This window comes from Artemia franciscana, chromosome 1 (genome assembly GCF_032884065.1).
Source record: "Artemia franciscana chromosome 1, ASM3288406v1, whole genome shotgun sequence".
Classification (NCBI taxonomy): domain Eukaryota; kingdom Metazoa; phylum Arthropoda; class Branchiopoda; order Anostraca; family Artemiidae; genus Artemia; species Artemia franciscana.
Window position 1 is genome coordinate 34,177,894 of NC_088863.1, and position 19,052 is coordinate 34,196,945.

Below are 19,052 nucleotides of genomic sequence, written 5' to 3' on the forward strand. Positions count from 1 at the left end.
CTTTCCAGAGAAAGCGCTAGGCTAGCTCCTCTGGCTGAACTGTTATTTATAGACTCTTTACTCTACTTTTTCTTTGGCTGAACTAGTATGTATAGACACTTCACTTTACTTTTACTTTAAACTTACCTTTCAGGGGGCACCACTCTTGCTCCCTCAGTTCACTTCAGAGACTGATTTACTTTATAGGCAGAGCCTTTGGACTGGCTTCACAGAGCAACTGGTACAGGTTATGTAGGGGGCAATTTGGTGTTCTGTTGGGATCAAGCAACTGGTGCTTGACATTGGTATTGGCATGTGAAATACCGAACTGTGATTTTGACTTAGTGGCTGTGGAGGGTTTTGATCTGATGTTTCATGGGATGGGGTAAGAGCTATTCCAGGTGGACCTGGCAGTGCTGCTTTATAGGCAGAGCCTTTGGACTGGCTTCACAGAGCAACTGGTACAGGTTATGTAGGGGGCAATTTGGTGTTCTGTTGGGATCAAGCAACTGGTGCTTGACATTGGTATTGGCATGTGAAATACCGAACTGTGATTTTGACTTAGTGGCTTTGGAGGGTTTTGATCTGATGTTTCATGGGATGGGGTAAGAGCTATTCCAGGTGGACCTGGCAGTGCTGCTGAAGTCTCTTTATATGGGATAATTTCAGAGCTGGTGATGTCTGGTGATGGAAGCTGGTGACATAGTAACTTTATGTGGTGCCTGTGTCTTCTGTAGGTCGCCCCTTCATCAGTCTTGACTATGTAGGATCTTGGATTTATGTTGGCTCTTTTAACAATGCCAGTAATTTACTGTAGATTTGTGTCTGGACTGGATAACCAATTTCTAGTGGCTTCAGTTCTCTTGAGTGTTGGTCATGACGCTTGATCAGACATGACTGTTGTTTAATCTGTTTTTTTTTTTAACTAGATTGGGGTGGATGATCTTTGGTACAAAGCAGTTCTTTTCTCCATGGAACTATTGCTCTTAGGTTTCTGTCAACAGGGGTGTTTCTATATACTAGCAGTGCTAACTCAAAATCGTTTCCAGCCTAATCGGTTTTGCTAAGTATATTCTTGACCATAGTTGCATACTTTTCTGCCAATCCATTTGACTGAGGGAGATTTGGTGATGATGTGGTTTGTGGTATTTTCCATTCTAATATAAAGTTTTGAAAGAGTGATGATGTGAATTGTGGGCTATTGTTGGCAATGAGCGCACGGGGAATCCCATAACATGCTGAGTGTCTCTTCAGACAGTATATGACTTGATGTGCATACATTTTGCATCTCAATCTGTTGACTTCATAGAAACAACTGTAACAGTCAATGGTAATAAGGTAATAGTCTCTGTTTTTGTAGAAGATATCACACCCGATTTTTTCCCATGGCAAGTGAGAGGTGTCATGTGACATCAAGGGTTCTTTCTGGTTTGAATTTTGGTATCTGGTGCATGTATATCAGTGTCTGATATGCTCTTTGATGTCCTTTGCCATTCCTGGCCAAAAAACGACAGAGCGAACTCGCTGCTTAGTCTTTTTGATGCCCAAATGTGATGCTTGTATGCAATTAAGGATTTCCTTGCAGGAGTTCTTGGGTATGACTAGGCAACCGCCTTTAAGTATGATATTGTCTGTGATTGTTAGGTAATGTCTGACATTTCAGAATTAGCTGATGGTTGGTGAGAGTTTTCTTGTGGCTTCCAGCCAAACAGTCTGCTGTTTGCTGATTGGTAGTAGGGACATATGATTCAATCTCCTTTTGCATTGCTGTTTCCTCCTCAGGAAGATATAGGCGTAACAGGGTATTGGCAATAGTTATTTCATTGCCTAGGTGGACTAGGTGACCACCTTTAAGTATGATATTGTCTGTGATTGTTAGGTCACGTCTGACATTTCAGAATGAGCTGATGTTTGGTGAGAGGTTTCTTCTGGCTTCCAGCCAATCCCTTTGAATTTTCTTAGTAAGTTCAATTCATTTGAGTGTATGTTGTTGTCTCTTGTTTGAGCTTTTTAACTCTGCTGTTGCTGATTGGTAGTAGCATCATCACTGAGTTTACGTATGATTCAATCTCCTTTTGCATTGCTGTATCCTCCTCAGGAAGATATGGGCACAACAGGGCATTGGCAACAGGTATTTCTTTGCCTGGGTAGAATGTCACTGTGAAGTTGCATGGATGGGTTCTCAGTAGCATTTGTTGAAGTCCTAGTGAAGATTTTGACATTGTTCAATTCAGCACTACTTTGAGGGGCTTGTGATCAGATACCACACTTAATTTCTGGCCATAGAGGTATTGATGATAGTGCATGCCTCCAAAATGGATGGCATGAAGTTCTTTTTCTGTTTTTAAATATTTCTGTTTGGTAGCGTTCAGTGCATGCGATGTAAAAGAAACTGGTTCTCATTTTGAATGATAGTGGCTCCAAGGCCAAACTTGAAAGCATCAACTTGTAGCTCATTGTTCCTTGGTGTCGGATCAATTGATGCAAGGGAACTGCAGATGGATTCATTGATGTTGGTAAAGGCTGTGTCATATTGGTGCTCCTGCTTAAGCTGTTGTTGTTTTGCTAGATCACGTAGTGACTGGTTTAGTGATGACAGGTTGGAGACATCCCATGCACAGTAGTTCATCATTGCTAGTACAATTTGGAGCTCATCTTTGGTAGTTGGGGGCCTCATTTCTTTTTGTGCACTGACCTTTATTGGATCTGGGTGGATACCATTTTCTGAAAATATGGGTCCAAAGTACAGTATGCTTTTGCTTCCAAACATACATCTCTCTAGGTTGGACTTGACAGCTTTTTCGCGTGCCCAGATTAGCACGCTGCAGACATCGGCGTCATGCTCTTCTATGGTTTTTTCCTGATAAGAGGATGACATCAAATATGAAAGAGAACCCTTTGATACCCTCAAATGTCTCTTCCAATGCGTCTCTGGAATTTGCCCTGTGCTGAGATTAGACTGAACGGCATGCGTTTGAACTTGTATTGACCATATGGTGTGTTGACCATAGTTGATTGAGATGAATCCTCATGAAGGATGAGAGACCAGTATCCATGGCGAGTATCCTATTTATGAAGAACTTAGCACCACAATATTTCATTGCTTCATGAAATATGGGTATTGGGTGGTGGGATATTTTGATAGCCTTGTTTAAGCCATGTGGATCAATGCATACCCAGAGGCTTTTGTCAGGCTTTTCGACCACAACTGCTGCATTCATTCTGTCTGTGGGGTAAGAAACTTTTTTGATCATACTAAGTTTTTCCACTCTATTTAGTTCCTCCTTGAATCTGTCCTGGAGGGTTATTGGGAGGCTCCTTAATTAAATTCAGTTTTCTGCTAGTTTCAAAGCCTAGGATTGGTATGGGGGCGTCTTTCACTACAAAGAAGGGCTGTGTTTCATTGCATCCATTGGTGTATGCACAGGTTAGGCTACAGACACCGGTTATTGGGATTCTCTGACCTCCAAAACTGGTGAGGATTTGTAGTGTCTTGCTTATTTACGACCTTGGGTTGCCTGAGTTGGAAAGTTTTCTGATATAATATTTGTATTTGGGCACCAGTGTCAATTTTCAAAATAATACTGATTTGCCCATTGATCATAAGCTTTACATGTGGTTGATTATCACCCAACTCCATGTTTACGACGTCAATGAAAAACTCATCATTGTTGATGTTTTGTAGGTCATAGGGATGCTGTTGCTGGTTTATTGTGTTCACTGTCCTTTTGCGTACTTCTGCAAAGTGGTTCAGTCTGTCACAGTTACTACAAATCTGTCCTCCTGTTGGACACCTTTGGGTGGATGAATATTCACCACCACAGAAGTAGCTGGCTTTTTCTTGGGTATGGTTTGATTTCTTTTTTTTTTCTTATAAAATCAGCCTCCTGCTTTGTTTGTATTTCTTGAAATGCTTTATTGTCGCTTGTATCAGGTTGTAAGATTGTTCTGAGCTGCGTGTGGATTCCTACATGTGCTTTCACAATGGTAACTGGTTGTGACAGAGTTAGATTTGAAACCTGCTTAGAGAAGTTTTTCTCTGACCTTTGCTGAGGAGACACCACACACAAGTCTCTCATCATTTCTTTTCTTATGTCTGCTGTGTAATAGGCACACTCACGAGCCAACAGCTTTAGATCAGTTATGAATTGACCCACAGGTTCACCATCACCTTTGTGAAAGAGGTACCTTGAGAAAATTGTATTACATCGAGGATTGAAATATTCACTAAATTTGTTCAAGTATACTTCAATCTTGTCTTTTTCATCAGCTGCAATTGTTAAGGTGCTAAAGATGTCTAGCCCTTTATCTCCCATCAGTATTAGTAGAAAGCACATTGGATTCTTTTCTGTCTTTCCACTGAGGGTTCCTTGGAACATTAGGCTTGCATGGTTCCTGAATCTTGTCCATGCCTCTTTGAGGTTGTCACTTGTCCAGTCCATTGTATGGTATGGGACGTTGGTTTCCATGTTGTTGTTTTCTTTTTTTTTAAGCGTTTCTGACACCATGTAGGAAGTTTCAACATTTATCATGGATAAGTAGAAACCCAGGTCACCTAGAATAGAAAGAGATCGGAATATTACAATAGACTCCTACAATTTTGTCACAGAGCTCCAAGATAGAGAAATCCCTGTAGACCTCATTCTCCTAGATTTTGCTGAAGCATTTGAGAAAGAGTGTCATCATCAACTACAGACAAAATTAATTGCAATCAGGGTAAGCCAGGAGGTTGTTGAGTGGGTGATGGCATTCCTGAAAGATAGAAGGCAGAGTATAAAGCTGCATGGAGAAAACACTCAGGTATTTTCCTCGGATAGTACTGAAGTAGAAAGTGTCTGACTGGGCAAAAAACTCTCTGATTGGGCAAAACGCTGGAGGTCAGAATTCAACACTAAGAAATGCAGGACAACTTATTTTGGCTGAAAGATTGTGAGGGGTCAGTATCACATGTGTAGAATAGATGGTGTTGGGCAGATGAATTTTCCTCCCATGCTGAAAGAGATCTGGGTATACTTGTGGATGATGGATTGAAGTTTAACCAACCTACTCTGTCAGTTGCCTCCCAAGCACTCCAGACCCCGGGAATTCTAAAAAGAAAATTCCACAGTATGTCACCAAAGCTGATGGCAAAGCTATACAAAGGACTTGTTCAGGCAAAACTGGAATTAGGTATGTGTGTTGCAAACCCATTAAATAAAAGCAACAAGAAAAAACTAGAGTGTCCAAAGGCGAGCACCTAAATCAATAGAGGGTTGTAAAAGCCTGGAGAAATTACAGATTCCTATCCTGTCCTATTTGCAGAAGCATGGGGATGTCATCCTGGCGTACAAAATGCTGCAAACTCAGTCCTTGCAACAAAATAGGCCTGAGCTTGGCCAGTCAACAAGAACTAGAGGACACACCAAGAAGCTGTACTTCGAACAAGCCAACAGCAGACTACGGAACAACTTCTTCTCAAATAAAGCCATGGGGCTCCGAAACTCCCTAAGCAAAGGAGCAGTCTAAGTCCCTAGTGTGGAGGCCTTCAAGGTAGCTGTGGACAAAGATCAGTCATCCAAGCCATGGCTTCAAGAATGGGATGCAGCCAAAACATTGGCTCAACATCTTGACTAACCAGAACCTACAGGATAATTCCTTATTTGCTGGATAATGCAATTTAGGTAAGATAAAGGCTCTCCTGCTACAAAATATACTAACTCGGATTATTGTGCATATTATGAAGTAAGAACTGTTTTCTTAACATGTCTCCATATGTGGTGGACTTCTCGTACATCTGTACCACCTTGGGCTGTTGGGGGGGGGGGCTGTGTTGACCCTGTAGGCATTGCTATATTATATATGCACTATTTTGAACAAAATGGCTGTCTCAAAATTTTTATTAGAAAATTTATTGGCATTTGCCTCGATACCTACCTAGAGATAATGGAACATGCTAATAAAACAATTCTTGATTCATAATATGCAGAATGACACAGTGATCACACTTTGTATGCAGCCTCAATATACTTTATCCCCTCCTACCCCTCCCCCCTTCTTATGTGCAAATATATTAGCCCAAATTATATATTTTTTACACTAAGAAAACATTTCTTACTTCATAATATGCAAAATAATTATAGTTAACACATTTTGACTGCAGCCCTGCTATACTTTATTCCCCTCCCCCTGATGTACAAATATATAGCCCAAATAATACACTTCCTATCTTTTCTCAGAATCCATCTCAATTTTTTCAATCTGTCTACCTGTAAATTGAATCAACTGTGACAAAACAACAATTGGAAAAACAATTTGTAGGTGGCATAATGCATTGGAAAATATATAATTTGGGTTATATATTTGCACATTAGGGATATTTGCACATGCAAACTTATCTTTTACATAGCCAGGGTCAATAAATTTATTAACCTGTATGATTTAGTAGTTTATGTCTAATTCCCCCTTTAATTCTTAGATATGAGACAGCCATACAAGCACAAGAATGAGGCTTTTTTGGAAGAACATCTTGTATCAAGGGAGCCATTTAAACAGTTCGAATCTTGGTTTAATGAGGCATGTAAATGTGAGACTATTATTGAGCCAAATGCTATGTGCATAGCAACATCCACCAGGTATGTAGTGAAATTTATTACTAACTTTGATTAACTTTGCTGGTAACGCAATCAAAAACTGTTTTTTTTTTTCATGCTTATAAAGACTGGGGGAAAATGTTTTAAGTCTTAATGTTACTCCTTACTTTCAGTTTCTTAAGTTAATTTCTGATCATTTTTCAAATAATGCTGGAAAATCAATCATTATTCACTCTCTCACAAAAATTTTTTCAAAGTAAAGCTCTTGTCATTTAAAATATCCTCCACCCACCCACCTGGAGAATATCGTCAGATCATTCCATCCTTGCTGGGATTCTTATAGGGAAATTCCTTGTGGACATTTCAAATTATGTTGAAAATCCTCCCACTTCATCAATTTTTCCCAGAAATCTCAGTACCTCCAGTGATTTTGTTGTGTCAGAAATCAAGTAATACCTCTTCATTTTTTCCGAAATAAAATTCGAGAATGCCATAACTGATTTTTGAACTAGCAACCTCTTCATTTACTGGTGAAAACTCTACCACAAGGCAATGAGCAGTATATTATAAGTACAAATACTGTATCTGAACAATGTAGGCAAATTTCACAACTTATAGCCCTTTCCCCAGGGGCTATGAGGGATCATTTTACCTCCAAAAACATATTTATTGGACCAAACAGCTATTCTTATCTTAAAATTTTTATCAGATGGCTTTGGGCAGGGGGGTTATCTGGGCCCAATCTTTTTGGGTTTTTTCTGGTGACAATTCCATCCTTGCTGAGAATCTTTCTCAGCAGAGGGAAATTTCTCCTGTATGTTTTCAAATCATGTCAGAAGTCCCTCCCCCTTGGAAATTTTTCCCCAGAAATACCACCGTCTCTAGTGTATTATTTTATGTCAAATTGAAGTCATGCCTCCTCATTTTAAAAAAAATGTAAGAGAATAACTGGTTTTGATCTGTTAACTTCATGATTTACAGGTGAATGCTCTACCACAAAACAATGAGCTATACATTGTAATTATGAATATTGTATGTGAACAATATGGCCAAATTTCACAGCTAACAACCTTTCCCCTAGAGGCTGTGAGGTTCATTATATCCCCAAAAGCATATCTTTGGTGGAGGTGGCTTGTTGGAGGGGGACTAGCTGGCCCCCAATCTTTTTGGTCACTTAAAAAGGGCCAATTCTTTTGATATATCTATTGATATAATAATTTCATGTTTTAGATCGTCAGTTACTATTTGGCTGTCAAATGGGTTTTGGAGTTAGTCATACGGTTTGTTACCACGAACCATTTGACTAACTCCAAAATCAACGTTATCAACATGCCTGCCATTACCACCAGAGCTATTAGGATCAAATAAAAGGATGATCAAAAGAGGATCAAAAGGTGGATCAAATTAGGACCACATTTACCACGTAAAGAGACTTTTTGAGCTGCTTAAAGAGGACACTAGCAATAAAAAGTAATCTTCTACCTTGCTAAGAAGCGATGATGATACCCTTCTTATTTGAACTGACATCATCCAAGAAAGATCAAAATTGGGCCTCCAGACATTGTATAACCCAACTGAATCAATAATGCTCCTTCCCATCGAAGGGATTTGATTTGTCTGTTGATATCAAAATTCCATTTTTCAGTGGTTTGGTTACTATTGAGCCGGGTAGCTCCTTACTTACAGTTCACTACCACGAACTGTTTGAAAAATAAATCCTAACAGCCATCAAGGAGGTTGAACATGAAAAGGGTATTGACTCAATCCTCTTGGAAATATATAAAGCTGTGCCATGTCTTATTATAAAACCTCAAGAGTTGTTTAAACTAATTGGAATGCAAGAGAAAATTTCCTCAAGAATGGAAGGATTCCATCATCATTCCTTTTTTCAAGTGAAGAAACAGGACCAAATGTGTGCTGATTTTCACTGAAATATTTTGTCATACATCCGACGCTATTGCCTCTTTCATTAAGGTAAAAGTTAAAGCTTTTTGGGGAAATTAGACCTAATTTTACAAACCTTGATATTCACAAGACATATTGAATGAATTTATTATAAACCCAAGAACTTTATCAGACAAAGCACAGAGGGAGCAAACACAATAAATAAAAGAAAGAGAAGAAACACTATCAAATATAAACAGCAACTTATAACAAAAGACAGCTCCTGCATGGTTATGGGCAACTACTGATTTGACTGACTTTTATGCTTGAATCATTAATGAATCAAGACCACTTGTATATTAAACGGAAATTTCAAATCAGTTAACATAAGAGAATTTTCTTTGTCTTTTCTACAAGTGTAAAACAGGGTTTTTCGTTTAGGGAATCGATTGATGAAAAACTATATTATTGATTTCATTTATTTTCTGAGTGAAAGGAACTAAAGCTCTTAATATTCCTTTTGTTTGGGAAGTATTCTTTTGCTTTTTACTCTAAGTTGATTGCGTGGTAGGAGATTCCGGAATTTTCCTTTCTTTAACTCAATGTTTCCTAGTTCTTCTAGCCCCCTCAGGGAAGGTGACAAATCTTCTATTTTTGTATCTCAATATCCAATGATGATAGCCAGAATGATACCATGATTACTGTCTCAGAGTCCCCAATCTCTAAAACTAATACTTAGCCAAATGATGATTTTCAGACAGTAGGCAGAAAACAGAAACGTAAAAAGCCTTCTACAAGTCCTCCTGTAATAATTGGAATCTCAAACTCAGTCCCAGTTATGGAGATAAAGGACAAACCCACTATTCTTTTCATTCTAACAGTGAAAAGACCAAACTTTTTCTATCAAAAATATTGCTAACATTAGAATGAATCTTTTCAAATCTTTTAGAGGCAGCTTCACTGTGAACATAAACAGAGATGTTTCACCAACAGTCACGTTCCTAGATAGAAATGAAGCCTGTAAAGCTCTTAACCTATGTAAAATTTTGAAATCTTTGTAACATCAGAATGGTGGAAACCACCTCTGAAATATTCAAAGAAAATGGTGTTGTATAACATACCATTAGAACTGTCAACTGAAGACTTGAAAAATAGTCTTGTGAACAGCAAGGGGGAAACGCTGGAGGTTCTTGAAGTTCATCGTATAGGCAAGCCAGATTCTAAGGGACTAATTAGCAATAAGAGTGTCCTCTTTATCTTACCTGTCAGTTCCCAATTTCACTCGGTTTTCCTTTTTGGTCAGCTAAAGGCTCATATAATATACCAGAAAAGCCCCTCCAATGCTCAAAATGTTTTAAGCTTGATCGCTCATCTAAGTACTGTTCTTCCTCTGAATTAGAGTGACCCAATTGTCTTGGTAATCACTCCTTGTCTAGAGAAAGTATATGTACTGAAGTTCCTAAATGTACAAATTGTGATGGTAGTCATAAATCAGCAGTTCACAATTTATGTTCAAAATATGTTCAACGGGCTAAGGTCTTAAGGATTGCCCATCAAGAAAATGTTCCTTTCCTTATAGCTGCAATGGAGCTGGCGAGGCTCTCCAAAGTGCAATCAGGCCTAAAATCTAAGGAGGCTAAGGAAGTGAATTTAGCCCTTCCTCCAAACCCCTGGCTATAGGTCCCCACAAACAACCAAAATCAAGCACTCCTACTTCCTATTGAGACATCTTACTCGCAGTTGGCTAAGGAGCAACCCAATGTTGTCAAAGCAAATCCAGCCCTCCACAATCCTAGAACTAATGCTAAATCTTGGTCTGAAAGCGTGGCAGCTTCTCCAATATTTCTACTCAAGCCAACACTATGTATGACAGAGTTGGACCTCATGTTACAAATTTAATTTAATATGTTGTATCAATGGACCAAATCTTCCAATCAAATTTGTCTAAAGACAAAAAAGCCAGTATAACAAAAGAAATTGCAGAATACTACTTTTCCGTTTCTATTTTCAATGAGATAGGAATAGAATTATCATCAATTCTCTCAAAGTATCATGCATGTCACCTATTCAACTTCTCCTATGTTAGCTAAGCTGCAGATCCTACAAAAGAATTGTGTTTCTTTAAATTCAAATAATCTTGCTGATCTTATCCAATGTGTAAACAATAATAGAATTGGGATTATTTATCTACAAGAGACTAACCTTCATCAGTTCAAGAAAATCAAAATACCTGAGTACAAATGCTACAGGAAAGATAGATCAACTAATAGAAAGGGAGGTGGTGTTGCGATCTTTGTTTATGATTCAGTCCAACATTCCCCTCAACATTTAATTATCTACAGGGATGAAATTGATGCTGTAGGTATAATAATTACCCTAGCAAATGGTAACCATCTTGCCATAAAATTAATGAATAGCCTATGTGGGAGCAAGAATATCCAAAGTGTCATGGAATCAAAACTATCAGGTGATAATACCTTTATTTTTGGTGATTTTAATGCCCATAGCCCTCTTTGGTAACAATCAGCTGGTAGCAACAAACCAGGAAGAAGAATAGAGTACATTTTGTTTAATTTTCCAGACACTGATTTTCACTCAATTTAGCTTCCAGACCAGGTATAACGTTTCATCTTACTCTTTCTCAACTATAGATTTTCTTCTTCATATTATGATCTAGTTAAGATGGTAAAGGTTTCATATCTGTAATCTGATCATTCTGCAATTCTCACATCATTTCAAGACTTGCTATTCTCCCAAACTCCACATACCTAAATTTAATAACTCCGAAGGCAATTGGTCCCTTTTTTCGTGAGATATTAAAGGAAGTTGACTTTTCCTTTGTTTCTTTCAATTCTGATATTAATGCCATTTAGTCTAAATTAAAATCAATCATGTTGCAGTCAGCTCAATTGGCAATACCAATGCTTAAGTCTCATTTTTACAAATGGGTCCAAAAGACCCAAGAACCGGTGGATTGACGAGTGTAGGGTTGCAGTTCAGACACAAAGAAAGGCTCGTAAAATGTTACAAAAGCACCCATCTCAGTCAACAGAAATCTCTTATAAGCAATCATGTTTTAAGGTGAAACTAGTTTGTAGGAGAGCTAAACAGGGTACTTACAGCTCAAGTATCAGTTTTAGAACCTCAATTTCAAAAGTTCACAATTTCATTAGCTAATTTAATAGTGGAAAGCAGTCTATTGATGATCGTAGATATGTTCTCATTCAGAATGGCTATTCAATTGTTTAGATAAGAAGAAGGCAGATATGTTTACTAATATCTATAAGAACGACTGGTCAGATTTTTATTCCACCTGACCTCCTTTTTGCACTTTGCCTCTTACCTGCTCATATAAAGGTGCCCTGATGAAACCTTTTTCCCAAGATGAATTCAGTGTAGCACTTAACTCTCTTAATATCAAGTCTTCCCCAGGTCATGATGGTATTTATATGAAGTGGATTCTCGAGTCCCCAAAGGTGGTTTATACTGCCCTTTTAAGTCTTTATAATCTTGTTTGGTCAAGCCAAAAGTTACCAGATGTCTTGAAGATTGCGCAGGTATTTCCAGCTTTAAAACCTTCTTACTCATCTAGTGATCCCAAGTCTTACCGTCCTATATCAGTATTACCTGCCTTTAGTAAAGTTCTGGAAAGGCGTGTCTTATCAAGAATTGAGTGGTTTGCTGAAGTCAATAATCTCTTTCCTAGTGAACAAACAGGTTTCAGAAAAGGACATAGCTCTTTAGACAACATTACTCCGCTAGAAATTGATGTCTGTAACTCTCTTAAAATAAGACATGTCACAGAGTCTGTTCTGTTTGACTGGTCAGATGCCTATGGCAATGTAATTCACAATAAATTACTGGAACTTTTAATTAATTTTGACTTCCCTCACTTTTTCATAACTTTTATAAAGTCCTTTCTAACTGATAGATGTTTTTATGTTCAAGTAAATCAGTCTAGAGGTGAGTAAGTTCCATTACCAGAGGTCTTTCTCAAGGTGTAATACTGAGTACTCTTCTATTCAACTTGTATGTTTCTGAATTTCAAGTAGCTCATGCATCATTTTGCCTTTATGCAGATGGTTTGATTATTTGGAAGTCTGGAAGGGATATTGGCCTTGTTCAATGTCTTATTCGACAAGATATAAGATTAGTGCAGAGATTCTCTTTAGCTTTTGGCTTCCCAATCTCAATCAGTAAAACTAGAGCCATTATATTTACTAATGGTACTACAGGTCCTCCTAGTCCACTAACAATTTTCTCAAGGGAGATCATATATTGCAATTCAGTGAAGTTACTTGGTTTATTAATGGATTTTAAAATGCAGTGGCATGAACATATTAATTCTTTGAATTCTTTGACTATTCAGAGACTTTGTATTCTAAAGAGACTTGCTGGAAGTAAGTGGGGATGTCATCCTAAACTTATATTGGATTTCTACAATTTATATATTCGTTCAGATCTAGAATATGGGATCCGGTTTTTTCAGCTCGTCCCCCATCCTCATTCAAAATCCTTATATCTTTGCAAAACTCTGCTATTCGAATAGCTTTGGGTGTGCATAAGTATACTCTCTGTCTAAGTTAAAAATATTGTCTGGATTAGTGTCCCTAAGTGAAAGAGCATCTGGTCTAAGGATTAGACATTTTTCGCACATCCAGGCTTATGGAACCAAGCATGGTTTATATGCATATACCTTTCCTGGGAAGTCAGCCTGTCTCAATGCCCATTCATCATGGAATCAGTTTCAACTGGAGGTCCCAAATTCGAATCAATACTCTCCTTATGCTTATCCCTTTACTGAGTCCCCTCCGTGGGAAATGAGTCCTCCAGGTTGTCAAGTAGAACTTATCTCAATTAATAAAAACCTGATTCCTTACTATAAGATCCAGACTCTTTTGGCTGAACAGATCTCAAAGGTGTAGAACATTGAAAAATATATACAGATGGATCTGTCCAGAGAGAGAGAGCTGGAGCAGGAGCATATATCCCATCCCTGAACTTGAACATCTATTTCCTCTCCCATTGGGATCTTCTATTTTGTCTGCTGATTATCTGCCATTCGCATGGCCTTGGATGCACTTATAAATTATAACATAGAATCTGAAAATATACTCTGTCTCTCTGACTCCAAATCAGCATTACTATTGCTCCAAAATATTAATAGAATTGCCAATGACAAGGATTTATATAATGACAAGGATGACAAGGATAATAAGGATGACAAAATGACAAGGATAATAGATGATAGAAATTTAATTAATTAAATTAGATGAAGCTTAGATTTTTTAGTATATTCAGGTGAGGTGGTTGTACGTCTGGGGAGGGAGGGAGGAACCCTATTATTAAGATTAAAAAAATATATTATAAGAAGGCGTGTGGTTGTGTCGAAGAATGAAGTGGGAGCCGTACTGCGTGTTAGTGAAGAATCTTTTATGTTTATGGGTCTCAACGTGAGTTTTGTCACAGAGCAGTGTACTTTAAGTTTAGTTGTTTCCTTTTTTTAATTAAACCCGATTGAACCTTGAAACCTTGAGATTTATTTCTGACATGTTCCAATTCATAAAGGCATCAAATATAATGATATGGCGGATTCTCTAATAGGAAAGGCTTCCATGTTGATCCCTAGTCCTTCCTCTGACCTCAATTCACGAGATTGTATCAGGCAAAGATCCAATGTTAATCACAGTAAATTATTTTATCTCCATTTCATACTAGATTAAATACTGTGTTATATTACCGGCTGGAATCAGGTGCCCTAATTCTAAATAGCTTGTTATTTAATAATCATTCCACTCTATGCCGAGTCTGCTTCTCAACAGATGATACAATTCAGCATGTATTATTTGATTGCCAGGCTCAGAGTGAGGAGACTATTTCTCTAAAGTGTTTCTGCTCCTTGGCTAAGATTCCAAATACTTTTACAGCTATCCTGAACTCTAACCTGTTCTGGGATATTTATTGTAAGATAATTAAGGTATCTATTGATATCTTAAAGAAGAGAAATATTGTTTAGTGATGATTAAAGTATGAAGAAGTCAATCTAAAAGGAGATGATTTATGCATAGATGTTGATTGTGCAGAAGAGTGGGAGTGAGTATAACGAGTCGTATTGGCACCAGCCGGCCTAATGGCTTTAAACTGCTGGGGACAGGTAGCTCAGGTACCCGCACTTCCCACAATCAATAATAGTGTATTATTGTATATAATAGTGTGTACTCATTGTTTGCTGACTGGAGGAGGATAGTACTTCCAGTGGCTAGCTTTTCTGATGAAGGAGTCAAAGAGGTGAAAGGACTTGATGATAGTCCATATACCTCCCTACAATGTTTGGAACTGGAACTGGATTCTTCTAACCAAATATCTAAGCTTTGACTCAATGTAAAAAGAAAATATCTGAAGAATCACTTGGCATAGTGTATAGACATTATAGTCATTAAAATCTATATATGCCGTAATAGTGAATATAGGATACTATTGTAATGATGGATGCATGTATAGATATTTCCCAAATCCCTTTCTTTGGTTTGCTATGCTATATGAGTTTGATCGAAGATCAAGAACAATGTGGCACAATGTATTATTTTCTTTTTCGCCAAGGCACTTTGTATCGAAGAAGTCATCACTGAAATTTTGGGAAATGTTCATTCGATTGGAATTTAAAGTTTAGGTGCCTTTTTTAAGATTCAAAAGTGATTAAGATTCCTAAGCAAAGAACAATGTGGGCACAATGTATTATTTTCTTTTTCGCCAAGGCACTTTGTATCGAAGAAGTCGTCATTGAAATTTTGGGAAATGTTCATTCGATTGGAATTTAAAGTTTAGGTGCCTTTTTTAAGATTCAAAAGTGATTGGAGGACAACCATCCCAATTACACCCATCACTTCTCCAAAAGATTCAACCAAGTTTTTGAGGCAACCATTTTGTTCAGCATAGTTGAATGGTCCAGTAATTATGTCTTTGGGGATGTTTTTTTCTTTTTCTGGGGGGGAGGTGGTTATGTCATCTCCCCCTTACCTCTGTCAGGGTTAGGGCAAACAATTTTGCCAGTTGCCCATTGTTAACATATAAGGCTATTATAGAATGGGTGATTGTATGAACTTCGAAGGGAAATCGGAAGTTCTACTGCCTTTTTAAGAGTCCAAAATGATCGGAGGCCAAATATCCTCCCCCAGGCCCTCTTTTCTTCAAATGTGTCTGATCAAAATTTTGATATATTCATTTTTTTTTAAATAGTCCAAATATTATAAAACAATGCCTCCAGGGTTGACACAACCCCCCAGAGCCTGAGGGCAAGGGTTGTAAGTTGAGCCCCAAGGTCTAGTTCCTCCTTTAATAGTCAAAAGTGGTCAGAGGGCAATCAGCCCTCCCACGCCTTCTTTTCCCCAAATGGATCCGATTAAAATTTTGAGATGGGAATTTTGTTCAAAATAGTCCAAAGACCATATAAGAATTCCTCCAAGGTTGACATAACCCCTCGTAACCCTGGTCAAGATCTTAAGTTAGGCCCCAGGGCATATAGTTTTTAATGGAGATCCGAAGTTTTAGTGCCTTTTTGGAGTCGAAAGTGATTGGAGGGCAACCAGTCACTTCATCCCCCCCCACACCCCATCGTTTCCCAAAGCACATCCAATCAAAATTTTGAGCAAACCATTTTGTTCAGTATGGTTGAAAAATCCTGTAATTATGTCTTTGGGGATGTCACCCCCCCCCCCCAAACAACCCTTAGGGCAAGGACTGTAGACTTGGCAATTTGTCCGTTGTTTACATATAGTATGTGCTATTGAGAAAGGTGGACATGTTTGACTTTTATTTTCCAAAAAGTCGAAGGGCTTTCAGGTGAGGCTTTTAGAGAATGTTGAGGAATACTGAGTTTTGAACTAAATCAAAACAAGTTATGTGTATAGGACTTGTCAAAAGGGCGTAACTCAGGAATGGCTGAGTATATTAATGTGTAGCCTTCAGAAAATGATAAGGGGGCTGATAAATTGACTAAATAAGGCAATATTTGCATACTACTACTACTACTCCTATGACCGCTACTACTACCACTAAAACTACTGCTTTTGTATCGAGTACTACCAAAGTTGAGGATATTGAAATGAGCATTTGAGGAAATATTGAGGGGAAAGTTGCACTAAATCAAAACACTATGTGCATGCAGATTGTCTATAGGGCGTATCCTAAGAACGGATTTTGGTATTAAGATGGAACTTCCAGAGAATGTTTAAATAGGAAGATCAATTGACCAAAATTGAATTTGTGGATGCTACTACTAATATTATTACCACTGCTACTTCTGCTATTACTGCTACTAAACTACTCCAACTACTGCTTTAATAACAACTACTTGTAAGGCTGAGAATATTAAGATGAAAAGGACGTCAAAAAGAGGCCGAAAGGGCGCATCAGAAGTATTTTTTGAACGGCTTACCGTATTAATATGAAATTTGCGGGATATCATGGGGGGGGGGTATGTTCAACTGACCTAAAGGCAACAATTCTACTATTGCTTCTACTATTGTTACTATTATTACTAATGCAATACTAATGTTACTGCCACTACTGCTATGATGCTAGTACTATCAAGGTTGAGTGTTTGAAGATGAAAATTTTAGAGAATATTAGGGGGGAATTTGAACTAAATCAAAACCCTTTATTTGCTTGTAGATTTTCAAAAGGGCGTTTTTAGGGAATAGATTTGGGTATTAAGTTGGAACTTCCAGAGAATGCTTAAAGGGAAAGATCAATTCATCCAAAGACAATATGTGCACTCTACAATTAATACTGATACCACTGCTACTTTTACTACTACTACTTTTACTACAAGTACTACCCAAACTACTACTTCTATTGTAACTACTTGGAAGACTAAAAGTACTAAGATGAATATTTCAAGAAGTGTATGAATATACAGGTTATCAAAGGGGCATATTGGCAATGTTATAGCAGCGGTTAATTGTATTGGAAGTTGAAACTTCCAGGACTTTTTGAAAGGGGTGTTCAGCTGACCAAAAGGCAATATGTTAATACTACTGCTGCAATTAATACTAGTGCTATTACTGTTGAAATTTATACTAGTATTACTAGTAACAATACCAATACTGTGACTACTATTACAACTATGCCCAAGGATGTGAAGGTGAAATTTTAAGTGAATATTGAAGGGGAAGCCGAACTTATCGTAGCACGTCGTCTCTATGCAGGTTGTCAATAGGGTTTATCAGCAATATCTTAGGAACAGTTTGGTGTGTGAAGTTGAAACATACAGGAATTTTTGTGTGTGTGTGGGGGGGGGGTGTTGAACTAACCAAAAGACAGTATTTACGTCCTAATCCTACTGCTTCTACTGCTACTACTATTACTATTGCTACTGCTATTACTACTGGTATTACTATTACCACTGCTAATAAAGCTAACGGTACTAATGTGAAAAATTTGGGGAATTTTGAACCAGTATTGAACTAAATGGAAACACGCTATGCTCGTACAGGTTTTCAAGAGGAAATATCAGCAATGTTCCGGGAACGGTTTATTGTAATAAGTTTTAACTTTCTGCGTGTGTTGAGGGGAACGTTGAAGAAAACCAAAGGTGCTATATGCTTACTGCTACTAATGCTACTACTGCTACTACAAGTATTGCTACTACGTAAGCTAAGTTATTAAAGTAGAGGATTTTTTAGGTGGCCGTTGAACTAATCAAAACGAACCATGAGCATGTATATTTCCAAAGGGTGACACATCAGTATCTCAAGAATAGCCTACATTATAAGTTGAACCTTTCAGAGTAAGTTGTGGCGGGTTTTGAACTACCCAGAAGGCACTATTTGTCTACTATTAATACTACTACCACAATTACTGGAACTAATGACGCAGAAGGCAATAAGGTGAAAGTGTTAGGGGGAGTTTCAATTAAACATAAAAACCATATGCATTTTGGTTTTCAAAAGGGCATATAAGCACTATCATTGGCAGCGCAACACTATAATAAATTGCAATATCATAGAAAGTTTTAAAAGAGCTAATCCGATTGGAAATTCAAAGTTCTAGAGTCCTCTTTAAGCGTCAAAAGTGACTGGAGGACCAGCAGGTCTCTTCCCAAGCCCATAAATTTTTGAAACACGTCCTGTCAAAACTTTGAGATAGCCATTTTGTTCAGCATAGTTGAACGGTCCAGTAAATATGTCTCTAGGAATATTAGGTACATTAACACCCACAGTTATGCAAGTTGCCATTTATGTTTTAAAACTAAGTCAAAAGGCACTGTGTTTATGCTAGTTGCCAATAAGACATCTCAGCAATAGCGCAAGAACAACTGTTGGTATTAAGTTGAAATTTTCAGAGCTACTATTGCAATTCTTGCTCTTATAATTAAACTAAACCAAAAGACTGTAAGTGAACCCAGGTTGTCAAAGAGCATAGATACAATTGTGGGGTATGGTATTAAGTTTGTTTTTGAGGTAAATTTGAGGAGGTATAAATCTAACTTAAACAATACTATTAGTGTCCAGATTTTCAAAAGGATGTATGTTGTTAAAATGTGTTAAGAAATTTTCTCCAACATACAAATAGTAAGCCCAACTGTGGATTCTTATAGAAAATAAAAGGGACAGATTTTAA

At 37.7% G+C, this 19,052-nt stretch overlaps 1 protein-coding gene across 1 annotated transcript in view; it reads left to right on the forward strand.

Moving 5' to 3' along the window:
* Window positions 1-19,052, forward strand: part of LOC136028969 (pyridoxine/pyridoxamine 5'-phosphate oxidase-like) — a gene marked incomplete at its 3' end in the record, with an annotated part of 35,642 nt that overhangs the window by 3,653 nt on the left and 12,937 nt on the right. Inside the window, 1 exon segment of the mRNA XM_065706968.1 lies at window positions 6,434-6,590. Within this exon segment, the coding sequence (XP_065563040.1) occupies window positions 6,434-6,590 (157 nt within the window).